Raw genomic sequence first — 13,077 nt, 5'->3', positions numbered from 1 at the left:
CTGCAGATGTTAGAATGTAAAACCCTTTTTGCAAGGGTTCTTATAAGGATTTTTTTTAATTTTGGGGGTACATTTCACCTTGTCAGACGAGCGGAAAATGGTTGAAATTTTTTTTGAAGATACTAGGGGTACATGCGAATTGATCTGTAGATGTTAGAATGTGAAACCTTTTTTGTAAGGATTCTAAATGAATTTTATTTACACTTTTAGGGGTAGATTTCAACCTGTCAGATACTAGAGCTACATGCGAATTGATCTGCAGATGTTAGAATGTAAAACCTTTTTTGCAAGGGTTCTTATAAGGAATTTTTTTTATTTTGAGGGTACATTTCACCCTGCCAGACGAGCGGAAAATGATTGAACATTTTTTTAAAGATGCTAGGGGTACATGCGAATTGATCTGTAGATGTTAGAATGTGACATATTTTTTGTAAGGGTTCTAAATTAATTTTTTTACACTTTTAGGGGTAGATTTCAACCTGTCAGATACTAGAGCTACATGCGAATTGATCTGCAGATGTTAGAATGTAAAACCTTTTTTGCAAGGGTTCTTATAAGGAATTTTTTTTATTTTGAGGGTACATTTCACCCTGCCAGACGAGCGGAAAATGATTGAACATTTTTTTAAAGATGCTAGGGGTACATGCGAATTGATCTGTAGATGTTAGAATGTGACATATTTTTTGTAAGGGTTCTAAATTAATTTTTTTACACTTTTAGGGGTAGATTTCAACCTGTCAGATACTAGAGCTACATGCGAATTGATCTGCAGATGTTAGAATGTAAAACCCTTTTTGCAAGGGTTCTTATAAGGCATTTTTTTATTTTGGGGGTACATCTCACCCTGTCAGACGAGCGGAAAATGATTGAAATTTTTTTAAAGATGCTAGGGGTACATGCGAATTGATCTGCAGATTTTAGAATGTGAAACCCTTTATGCAAGGGTTCTTATAAGGAATTTTTTTTATTTTGAGGGTACATTTCACCCTGCCAGACGAGCGGAAAATGATTGAACATTTTTTTAAAGATGCTAGGGGTACATGCGAATTGATCTGTAGATGTTAGAATGTGACATATTTTTTGTAAGGGTTCTAAATTAATTTTTTTACACTTTTAGGGGTAGATTTCAACCTGTCAGATACTAGAGCTACATGCGAATTGATCTGCAGATGTTAGAATGTAAAACCTTTTTTGCAAGGGTTCTTATAAGGAATTTTTTTTATTTTGAGGGTACATTTCACCCTGCCAGACGAGCGGAAAATGATTGAACATTTTTTTAAAGATGCTAGGGGTACATGCGAATTGATCTGTAGATGTTAGAATGTGACATATTTTTTGTAAGGGTTCTAAATTAATTTTTTTACACTTTTAGGGGTAGATTTCAACCTGTCAGATACTAGAGCTACATGCGAATTGATCTGCAGATGTTAGAATGTAAAACCCTTTTTGCAAGGGTTCTTATAAGGCATTTTTTTATTTTGGGGGTACATCTCACCCTGTCAGACGAGCGGAAAATGATTGAAATTTTTTTAAAGATGCTAGGGGTACATGCGAATTGATCTGCAGATTTTAGAATGTGAAACCCTTTATGCAAGGGTTCTTATAAGGAATTTTTTTTATTTTGAGGATACATTTCGCCCTGTCAGACGAGCGGAAAATGATTGAAATTTTTGTGAAGATACTAGGGGTACATGCGAATTGATCTGTAGATGTTACAATGTGAAACCTTTTTTGTAAGGATTCTAAATGAATTTTATTTACACTTTTAGGGGTAGATTTCAACCTGTCAGATACTAGAGCTACATGCGAATTGATCTGCAGATGTTAGAATGTAAAACCCTTTTTGCAAGGGTTCTTATAAGGAATTTTTTTATTTTGGGGGTACATTTCACCCTGTCAGACGAGCGGAAAATGATTGAAAATTTTTTGAAGATACTAGGGGTACATGCGGATTGATCCGTATATGTTAGAATGCACAACTTAGTTTGCAAGGGTTGTTAATGAATTTTTTTAAACTTTTAGGTGTAGATTTCAACTTGTCAGACGTGCGATAAATGATTGAAAATTTTTTTGCAGATACTAGGGGTATATGCGAATTGATCTGTAGATGTTAGAATGTAAAACCCTTTTTGCAAGGGTTCTTATAAGGAATTTTTTATTTTGGGGGTACATTTCACCCTGTCAGATACTAGAGCTACATTGCGAATTGATCTGCAGATGTTAGAATGTAAAACCCTTTTTGCAAGGGTTCTTATAAGGAATTTTTTTATTTTGAGGGTTCATTTCACCCTCTCAGACGAGCGGAAAATGATTGAACATTTGTTTCAGATACTAGGGGTACATGCGAATTAATCTGTACATGTTAGTATGTGAAACGTTCTTTATAATGGTTCTAAATTACTTTTTGTATACTTTGGGGGTAGATTGCACCCTGCCAGACGAGTGGTAAATGATATTAGATAGATACATGCGAATGAATTTGTGGCTGTCAGAATATGAAACCCTTTTGTAAGGGTGCTATATGATTTTTTAATGTTTTGTTGTCTTGTTCAATAGCTTTATATTAGTCCTAAGGGAGAGATTCAAATTGAATTTTAGTTTAGGTACTAGAAAATGGCTGCTATTCGAGAGTCAATGCGCAAATATATTTTTTATGGTTAACGGCGCTACTGGTCGTTCATTAGTTCAACTTCTTGTTCCTCTGAAGGCACATACTCAATTCTAATTTGACCAGAATCCAAACTCCAAACCACAGGAGTACATTTGCAGTCCATTTCATTGAGAATCCTTGTGTCCCAGATAGCTTCTCCTACAGGCAAACTTGCTGAACAGTCTCTGATTGGGGTCCCTTCTCACGATGAATCAATCAATCAATCGGAAACAGCAAAATGCTAAGCTAAGCAATGAAATGGTCTTATTGTGCGATACTCTTCAGCAAATTACTTTGTCCATTTCGCGTTCGTTTCAAAAATGACGACGGCGTCTTCTTCACGAGCCTGTTTACTTTGTAAAAGAAAACTTAACCAATTCCCATTGTATTTTGTTGGCGATAATTTAAATGTTACCTTTCGCCATTCTTTTGCGGATAACAAATCACTGCTCAATATTCGTATATTCAATTTGTTTTGCGCAAGTAAAGAAAAACTTGTTACATTCCTCGTGAAACCGCAATCAATACTCCATTAAAACTTGAAATACGTTCACGAAACTTTTCAAACCCGACTTACATTATGTAAGTTTTAATGTAATAAGCGGTCCGACTGCAAGAAACATATTTGGGACGACGTTATTACATTTTCAAATTGAGTCGCGTCGCTGCTGGATTAAACGGGGGACGATAAAAAACGTGGAGAAATGCCCTCTTTGTGTCTGCGGATTACGCTAACTAAACCTCTTAAGACAAAAGGCAAAAGCGCAATCCGATTATACAAAAACAAATTTTGTAATGTTGATTTAGGCAAATCGGATTAGTGTATAATGTATAATTTTTGTTGCAGGGGCGGCCAGTTTATGCGGACCGGCGAAAAAATTCGTCTACCGGACGACGTCACCATGGGATACATCATCGGTAAGTAGGAAATATCAATTGAATTAAACGGTGGCAATTGTAAACTATAGGTTTAATCCGTCTCTTTTCACTTTGCAGAGCATTTGCTGAAGAAACCGTTGACTGTCGTTAATCAATTTCATTCGCATCTGGAGCCGATGAAGTTCATACGAAGGGAGCTACTTAAAGATCAGGTGAGTCCACTTTTATTTTGAGCTTATGAAACAAATTGTCCAGTCTGCATCTTTTATCGCAAGAAAATTACACTCAAGGTTAGGCAGCCTGAATCTCAAAATCCCGAAAAATTCCATTCCGATCTCAAACTGAAAGCTCATACTGTTCTGTGATTCGGTCTAAACACCAAAAATAACGACGGGACACCCTGTATATGAGAGTATTTCAATTTGAAACTTGAAACTTTGACATATGCCTGGCGTCGCCGCCTCTCCCAGGATTTAGTCAACTGTCGTGAGGATGCGTCCCTGGTAGACACTATCAGGGACGTTTCTCCACTACTTTGTTGCCATCGCGCTGGGCCGCGACATATGCCAAATAATGTGGTGGATTTTGCGGATTGGGGGGGTTGTGGGGGGGCGGCTAACTGGGTGTTATCCGACCCGATCGCCCTGAGAAAACCGACTGAGTTTGAAAATTATTTTTAGTGGAACTGGGCATAATTTTTCGAACTTTATTAACGTTTTTTAAGAGATGATACGTGTAGATTTGTTATCAATTTAAATTGTTCAACAATTCCCACCCAATCATACCTTACATTAGCTCGATCGCCCGCATTACGTTCCCTGAGAGAACCGACTAAGTTTGAAAATTATTTTTGGTGGAACTGAGCATAATTTTTCGAACTTTATTAGCATTTTTTAAGGGATGATACGTGTAGATTTGTTATCAGTTTGAATATTTTAACAATTTCCACTTAAGCTTCCCTTAAATCGTCTCGATCGTACGCATTACGTTCCCTAAGAAAACCGACTAAGTTTGAAAATTATTTTTAATGGAACTGAGCATAATTTTTCGAACTTTATTAGCATTTTTTAAGGGATGATACGTGTAGATTTGTTATCAGTTTGAATATTTTAACAATTTCCACTTAAGCATCCCTTAAATAGTCTCGATCGTCCGCATTACGTCCCCTAAGAAAACCGCCTAAGTTTGAAAATATTTTTAGTGGAACTGAGCATAATTTTTCGAACTTTATTAGCATTTTTTAAGGGATGATACGTGTAGATTTGTAATCAGCTTGAATACTTTAACAATTTCCACCTAAGCATCCCTTAAATAGCCTCCATCGTACGCATTACGTTCCCTAAGAAAACCGCCTAAGTTTGAAAATATTTTTAGTGGAACTGAGCATAATTTTTCGAACTTTATTAGCATTTTTTAAGGGATGATACGTGTAGATTTGTAATCAGCTTGAATACTTTAACAATTTCCACCTAAGCATCCCTTAAATAGCCTCCATCGTACGCATTACGTTCCCTAAGAAAACCGCCTAAGTTTGAAAATATTTTTAGTGGAACTGAGCATAATTTTTCGAACTTTATTAGCATTTTTTAAGGGATGATACGTGTAGATTTGTTATCAGTTTGAATATTTTAACAATTTCCACTTAAGCATCCCTTAAATAGTCTCGATCGTACGCATTACGTTCCCTAAGAAAACCGACTAAGTTTGAAAATATTTTTAGTGGAACTGAGCATAATTTTTGGAACTTTATTAGCATTTTTTAAGGGATGATACGTGTAGATTTGTAATCAGCTTGAATACTTTAACAATTTCCACCTAAGCATCCCTTAAATAGCCTCCATCGTACGCATTACGTTCCCTAAGAAAACCGACTAAGTTTGAAAATTATTTTTAGTGGAACTGAGCATAATTTTTCGAACTTTGTTAGCGTTTTTTAAGGGATGATACGTGTAGATTTGTTATCANATGACTGTTCCTGCATTATATGTATACTCCCTAGTAATGTTTGTAAAAAAAATCCCTCTTTGTTTACTACTAACGCTGAAACATATGACGCAATGCTGACTCGTACCAACAAAGATTTGAGAATTCCTCTACATAGAACTGCATCATTTGAGAAAGGACCTTATTAATCCGCCATTAAAGCATATAATATGCTACCACTGTCACTTAAAAAAATAATGCCAACGCATCGTTTTAAATATGAGTTGAAACTTTATTTAACACGACTAACCCTATACAACGCCCATTTCGTATAATCTTTATTTTTTCTCTGACAATGCTAATGTTTACAAAATGTAAAACTTATGGCAATAAATTATTATTATTATTATATTATTATATATATATATTATATATTTTATTAATATTTTAACAATTTCCACTTAAGCTTCCCTTAAATCGTCTCGATCGTACGCATTACGTTCCCTAAGAAAACCGACTAAGTTTGTAAATTATTTTTAATGGAACTGAGCATAATTTTTCGAACTTTATTAGCATTTTTTAAGGGATGATACGTGTAGATTTGTAATCAGTTTGAATATTTTAACAATTTCCACTTAAGCATCCCTTAAATAGTCTCGATCGTACGCATTACGTTCCCTAAGAAAACCGACTAAGTTTGAAAATTATTTATAGTGGAACTGAACTTCGATTTTTCGAACTTTGTTAGCGTTTTTTAAGGGATGATACGTGTAGATTTGTTATCAATTTGAATATTTGAACAATTCCCACCTAAACATCCCTTAAATCGTTTCGATCGTCCGCATTACGTTCCCTAAGAAAACCGACATGTTTGAAAATTATTTATAGTGGAACTGAGCATAATTTTTCGAACTTTGTTAGCGTTTTTTAAGGGATGATGCGTATAGATTTGTTATCAGTTTGAATATTTTAACAATTCCCACCTAAGCATCCCGTAAATCGCCTCGATCGTCTGCATTACGTTTCCTAAGAAAACTGACTGAAAATTATTTATAGTGGAAGTGAGCATAATTTTTGGAACTTGGTTAGCGTTTTTTAAGGGATGATACGTATAGATGAGTCAGAATATATCCCACCCAATCATCCCTTAAATTAGGATTATTGACTTTAATATCAAAATTCATACTTAGAACACCTTTGTTAAAAGTATTATTTGGTGTTTGAGCGTGGAATTCTGGTTTAAATACCCAAAGTTCGATTTTGAAACGGAATATCGAATTCAACTTTGGAATTTTGGCGTTGAACTGTTAATCTGGAGATTTCGAGTTTAAACTTAACATTCATGTAAAAACACTATAGAATTCCTTTCTTAAACGTATTTCCCTGTATTTTTCTCATTATAAGCATAGAATTCTGGTTTAAATGAAAAAAATTTTAATTTCGACTTGAAACTTGGAATTTCGGCTATGAACTTAAAATCTGGACATTGAGAAAGTAAACATTCTGACTTTAAACGTAATTTGAGCTTTGATCGCGGAGTTTCGGTCTAGTCTAAGTCTGTTTTTAAACGGAATGCTGATTTCAAATTGGGAATATCGACTATAAATTCAAAATCTGAAAATTGGACAATTAGAAATTCGACTACAAACTCAACATTCACACTTTTAGACATAGCATTCCTTTCATAAACGTAGTATTCCAACTTTGAATACGGAATTCCGATTTAAATGCCGATTTTGGAATGGAATATCAACTTCAAACCAAGAATTAGTAGTTTCGACTTTAAATTCAAAAATTCATTCTTTTATTACACATAGAATTCTGTTCCCAACGGTGCCGTTCAGATTTGGATCGCGAAATTCCGATTTAAATACACTAAGCTCCGCTTTCGAAACGGAATTCCGTGCTTCCTCCTAATATTGAATTGCAATTGCAAAGGGCGGATTGTCTATGAGACCTTCTTCAATTTTTCAAGGGCTTACCGTTTTCTGAAGAGAATTTTAATAGAACTCGGCTCCAGTGTATATAAGATTTAAAAAAAAGCGCAAGCTTGTAGTTCTGGGTGAGCTTTCAGTAGACAAAGATATTGAGGTCGCAAAACCACAATTTCTCAATTTTCTAGGACGAATTAAATGTACTTAGCAATTTAAGGATAAATTCAAGTTGCACCCACTCTCTTGATTCGCAATATGAAATGAAATTATAACCGCGTCGCACCTGCTTCGTAATCCCTAATTATTTATTCCATTAATTTCGGCCTAAACATAAACTAATAATTTTCATTTCATTACAGATCTCATTCAGCTACTCGTCGAACAATATTATTAAATTGGAGGGATTTGATATCTTGCGTGATCCCACAAGGTAAGTGACCTTTTCGTAATTGTTATTTCCTCGTTAAACTCAGTGACGTAATCCCGTAAATTAGTCTCATTAAGGAACGCACCTGCACAAACAGCCTTCCTTCCACTTTAGCCGGGGGAATTCGCGCGGGGGTGACGTTGGCAATTTTTCGTCGATCTGTACAAACGCTTAATTACGCCATTGATTATTAGTTTGATGTCAATACGCCGCCGTATATGGCGGGCGTCGCATAATAGCTTCATTAATGCATTTTGAATTTGCCTGTCAGTGCTAGTTAACCAACATTGTCCAGCGTCCATCCCGATAATTATTATTTAAGAAACTCTATCTCCATAATCGGCCATAAATTCAAATTAAGGCATCTATTTTTGTACACTAAAGCTAAACCAACATTGACCAAAGTACTCTTGGAGTAGTAACCCTTTCGTCATTCTTGCAGGTTTCTGTCGCTACACTGCCTGCTATTCCCATACTTCGACTTTTGCCCGAGGTGAGATGAGGCCCCCTCGGCAGCGGCGGAAGAAGAAGAGGCCAACGAATTGTGATCAATACAGAAGCACTTTGGGTGCAATTTTTCTTTGTGATGTCTTTAGGAAATAAGTACACTGTAAATACAAAACCGTATCCTTACTTTTTTATTAACTAGTCTGATTAGGGCAACTAAGTTTGTAAAAAACGAGCAAATGAATGACAACCAAGAATAATACATATTAATTTTTATAGGTGTAGTTTGGATTTTTGTATAATTTGTAACGTTGGTAGCTAGAAATGTCTACTAGTCTCGTTCTTTGTACATAATGTGCAATTTTATATCTACTGTATTATTGAAGAGTATTTTTTAATGTAAATAGTTTTATACTGTACATACCACGTATTATAATTTATGAACGGTTGATCAATTTTTTATATGTTTATACAATGTAAATAAAGGAGAAGAGATTTTGTACTTTATTTGACAATTTTCAGACAAACCAACAATGAAATTGGTTTGACTTAATTCCTCACCCAGCTAGCAATTGAGCCTTGAGGTGTCATTCGACGTCGATTTGACTTGAAATAAGTAACGACACCAATTTCAATAAGTGCAGTATAACATAAATTCGACGTCGAATCGACTTAAGTGGTGTTTTTTGACACGTCGATTCGATGTGAGAAATAAGTTAAATACTAATAGGTGTTAGGTGTCTAGACACCTTATTAGGTAATTTTCTACGTCAAATCGGCGGATTACTTATTTTCTACATGTCGTTTTGAACTTATAACCATACTTCATTATTGTCCTCTCTTTTTAAAGAATAGTAGGTATCTACACTTAATAAGAATACTGTTATGAACTTTATGGCTGGCGTCATGTCAGACAAATTACGTATTATATGTAAAATATTGAATATGTTTAATTTCATGATTTCTATGTAGAAATATTTCGTGCGAATGCATTTTCTATGATAAACATACATCTTCTGCCTTCAAAAAACACAAAGCCCCTCTGAAATAACTATTATAAAAATAATAAAAAAATAATTATTCGTTTTTCATTTTTATAGTTGTACATTTTTGGCAGTTTAAGTATTTTATTCAAACATACAATCATTAATAATACCTAAATATAATTATATTTTAATTGTATAACACATATTTATTCATTAATGCTAAAAAACATGTATGATGATATTTCGGCCATCTACGCTAGACAATAAATATGTCTGCCTTCTCGTTATATTAATCTAATAAGTAGAATACCCTAATTTGCACCTATATTTTCGACCTCATGTTTCAAGTTGGTGAAGAACAAGCTACTTTTGATACCTGTAACCTGTTACCTAATTGGTGTACAATATTACCAATTTTTATACACCTAATTGTAACAAATTCATGTAAATACCGTATTATATACTTATTGGTGGTCTCTTTAAGTATACCTAATATGTGTAATCGCAACTAAGTATGTTGGGAATTCGACCTAACTAACTAAACCAACCTATTAAGTGTAAGTCCAACACCAAACTCCACCTACGTTCACTAAATCGACACCTATTAGGAGCGCATGTAACTTCTTTTGGTAGATTAATACACCTGTTAGCAACACAACTTATGATTGTAACCTACTACCAGGGATTCACAACCTATTACCTATTGTTTAGGTCGACATTGATACCTACTATTATCTCTTTACCCAACAGATGCAGTAAAGCTCCTCCCAAAAAAATCCCGGCAAATTTAAATGAACATTTTTAATTGGCCGAATTTTCAAAACCTGTAACACACGCAACTATTTGCTCCCAATTATAATTGCTGCACCTGAATTGACATCCTTAACCTCAAACCTGTCACTGCGTTTTGTATTTGTCTTGCCTCAATTTCTCGTTAATTTCATTTATACGAACAAAATAATCTTTCTGAACTTAATAAACAATTTGAAACTATGTACTGCTGTGTGTTCAAAGATCAATATTCAAAACATAACACTTTATAACTTCGTCGTACAATGTGACATGCGATTTTAAATTTCCCGGTTTTTATAATTTTGTGACTGTAAAACGGGTCTGTTATTACATTGGCCCAAATTTATTGGGAGTGGCTTAACTGCATCTGTTGGGTGAACAGATTATAGTTGAAACAGATCGGCACTTTCGCGCCATTATTTTACTCGAGTGAAATATATTTATTTTGGTGAAATGCTACTAAATAGGTGATCTGTCGTTTCGACCAATAGGTCGAAAAACTTAATGGTGAAATATTCAAGTCATTTCAACCTATTGGTCGAAATGTAAGTAACTGTATTCTCTTATTAGGTGTCTATGAAATTTTCTTCTATTCCTATTTAGTCATTTTGTCGACTTTGGCCTATATCTCCTATTAGGTTATATTTATGACGTGAACAAAGTTACCTAATAAGTCATGGAACGAATATATTACCAATTAGGTAACAAGCGTCCCTTTAGTTAGGTTACAAATTGGTACAAATAAGGTCCTTCTACCTACTGCTCCTATTAGGTGATACAAAGTTAGGTATATGCCACTCCTTAATTGGTATTTTTAACGTACCTCACCTATTAGGTGACCATTTTCCACTACCATAGTTTGTTGGATCCTAATAAGAGTTTATTTCACCAATATGTCACCAGTGCCTAATAGGTAACATATTTACTTTGACCTATTTAACATAAACATTACATAATTTCCACCTACTTTGGTCGAATTTCTTTTGCCTCAGGTTGCCGACACCTAAATTGCTAGCTGGGCATGTGGTCCTCCCTTATTTAACCTTATTCCCATTCGGGAGCAGGACATTTGATGTATTTCAGGCAGTTACATTGGTAAATCCGCCACCCCTCCAAGTAGGGATTGTGATTATTTCTTTCATTATAACCCGAAATTTGTAATTTCAGCGTAGAATGGCTCATTCGTCTTTTATACGATATGTGAAAATCGTTATTCCTGATAGTTGTGGAGATTTGAGGTAGAAACTGGCACAAACACAGACATGTGACGAAGCCCTTAAAGCATCCATCTATGCATGCGCGTATTACACGTTCCAAAACAACACAGTAGGTAACTTATATAAATAATTTACATAAATACGCAACGGCCCAAGGAAAGTTGTATGAAAATCCCTTCGTGAAAATAAATCTGACGTGGCAACTGTTCGTGACAGTTACATGAGGGTATAAAATTTAAAATCCCTCGACTTCTTAAAAGAGCGGTTTCGTCGAAGAATTCGAAGCGATTACAAAGATAATAAAATACGAATGCTGAAGTTTTCCGCGGCCCTCATATTTTCATATATGATCATCATTCCGCGAGCAAAATTTAAAGATTAAGTTTGGACCGAAAAGTTTAAAAATAAAATTCATTGCCGACATACGACCGCCTTCGCTTCGGATTAGCGAAAAATGAAAAAGCTCAATACCTACAATTCGGCTAAATTATTAACTCAAAAGTTCAAGTGGTTTCAGAATATCAAGTTGATGTTACAAGAGGTCATTATTGAAGGATATGCCTATCCTTCAAATGGCACTTGAATTCTGTATTCAGAGAAAAAATATTTGCGTTTTGATTCAAACTGTCTAAATTATATGAACCTGGGAAGTTATCCTGTCTTGATTTAATTACTGGGTAGTGAAACTAAAAGGGTGATTCGCTTCTAACCACAAATCGCCTCAGTAGTTTCTCATATCCAAAAATTAAGCTTTTTCAAAGGCGAATTCCTGGGTAAAGCGTAATAAATTATAAATTGTTTATCACATAATTTTCCTGCGGCCCTTATGAATGAAAGAAAAACGTTTTGCTCAAAAAAGAATAAAAAACCATTGAAACCTCATTTTTAATCAATTTTTATTTTAAAAAATGTAAAAAAACTATAACTTTGGTTCACCCTTTGCGTTTTGCCGATTTCCAAATGATTTGTCAAAAGACTTCTACAAATATGATACTAAGATTGCGAAGGATTTAAATTCTCCTCGTATCAGTCACTTTACTTACAGTTTGGATCAATATAAAATGACGTTTCCCTGTATTGGACAATATTGGAAAAATGACGAATTGTCCACTTTACCAGAGTGAAAAGTACCAAGCAGTTATCTTTTTTAGCTTCTTAGCTCGAGCCAGGTGGCTATTGCGATTACGGTTTCTGGCCATATCTTAATTTAATCATTTAATTTAATGTGATGTGCAAAGTATGAAAATATACTTTATCATTTCGAGTTGGATTTCTGAGATTTTGAACTATGTTTAGGGGATTATTTTGGTTTTGTTAACATTTTGGCAGTGGGCATTAGGCATCTGGTTTGAGCTAGGAAGCGGTTCTGTCAAAAATCTAGCACCTGGTTTTTAGTAAGCTGCGATGCTTTTTAATTAATGAGTAGAAAAACTAATGAGGTGATTTGGATTTTACGACAAATCACCTCGATAGTTTCCCATACACAAAAACTAATTTAATTATAAAGGAAATGAGAGGAATCGAAAAGTAACACTCAAAATCGTCAAACTTACCAGGAAGATTTGACAAGTTGCTGTTCATTTCTCATTTTCAATTAGTTCTCTTGGCAAAGGTGTCTGTGTGGCACCTTAGTTTCAATTACTCACACCTTGGATAACCGTATTTTATGACTAAAAATTACATAAAAACGATTTACCAAAGCATGAGCAACAAAATCAATATCTTGTTTTATTCGTGGTTGATTAGTGAGTAGGGAAACTATAAAAGTGATTTGAATTCGATTACAAATCACATTTATAGCTTCTGATACTCAAAAACTCTC

General features: G+C 34.6%; 1 protein-coding gene across 1 annotated transcript; it reads left to right on the top strand.

Moving 5' to 3' along the window:
* Positions 1–2,833: 2,833 nt before the first annotated feature.
* LOC116176637 (fringe glycosyltransferase-like) lies at positions 2,834–8,775 on the top strand. Its single transcript, XM_031495290.1, has 4 exons — positions 2,834–3,568; positions 3,647–3,741; positions 7,746–7,816; positions 8,256–8,775. The coding sequence occupies exons 1-4, from the start codon at positions 3,478–3,480 to the stop codon at positions 8,308–8,310; spliced, it is 312 nt and encodes a 103-aa protein (XP_031351150.1). The 5' UTR covers positions 2,834–3,477; the 3' UTR covers positions 8,311–8,775.
* Positions 8,776–13,077: the final 4,302 nt, after the last annotated feature.

The sequence above is a fragment of the Photinus pyralis genome, unplaced genomic scaffold (assembly GCF_008802855.1).
Source record: "Photinus pyralis isolate 1611_PpyrPB1 unplaced genomic scaffold, Ppyr1.3 Ppyr1.4_LG7, whole genome shotgun sequence".
In the NCBI taxonomy this organism is placed as follows: domain Eukaryota; kingdom Metazoa; phylum Arthropoda; class Insecta; order Coleoptera; family Lampyridae; genus Photinus; species Photinus pyralis.
Note: the sequence above shows the minus strand (reverse complement) of the source record. Positions and strands in the feature narration are given on the sequence as shown.

What these genes read in the sequence shown, in the direction of transcription:
- LOC116176637 (XM_031495290.1), top strand. Translation starts at nt 3,478, where the DNA reads ATGTATAATTTTTGTTGCAGGGGCGGCCAGTTTATGCGGACCGGCGAA. An exon ending in CACCATGGGATACATCATCG is followed by an intron (nt 3,569 to 3,646) that starts GTAAGTAGGAAA and finishes TTCACTTTGCAG; the next exon opens with AGCATTTGCTGAAGAAACCG. An exon ending in GGGAGCTACTTAAAGATCAG is followed by an intron (nt 3,742 to 7,745) that starts GTGAGTCCACTT and finishes ATTTCATTACAG; the next exon opens with ATCTCATTCAGCTACTCGTC.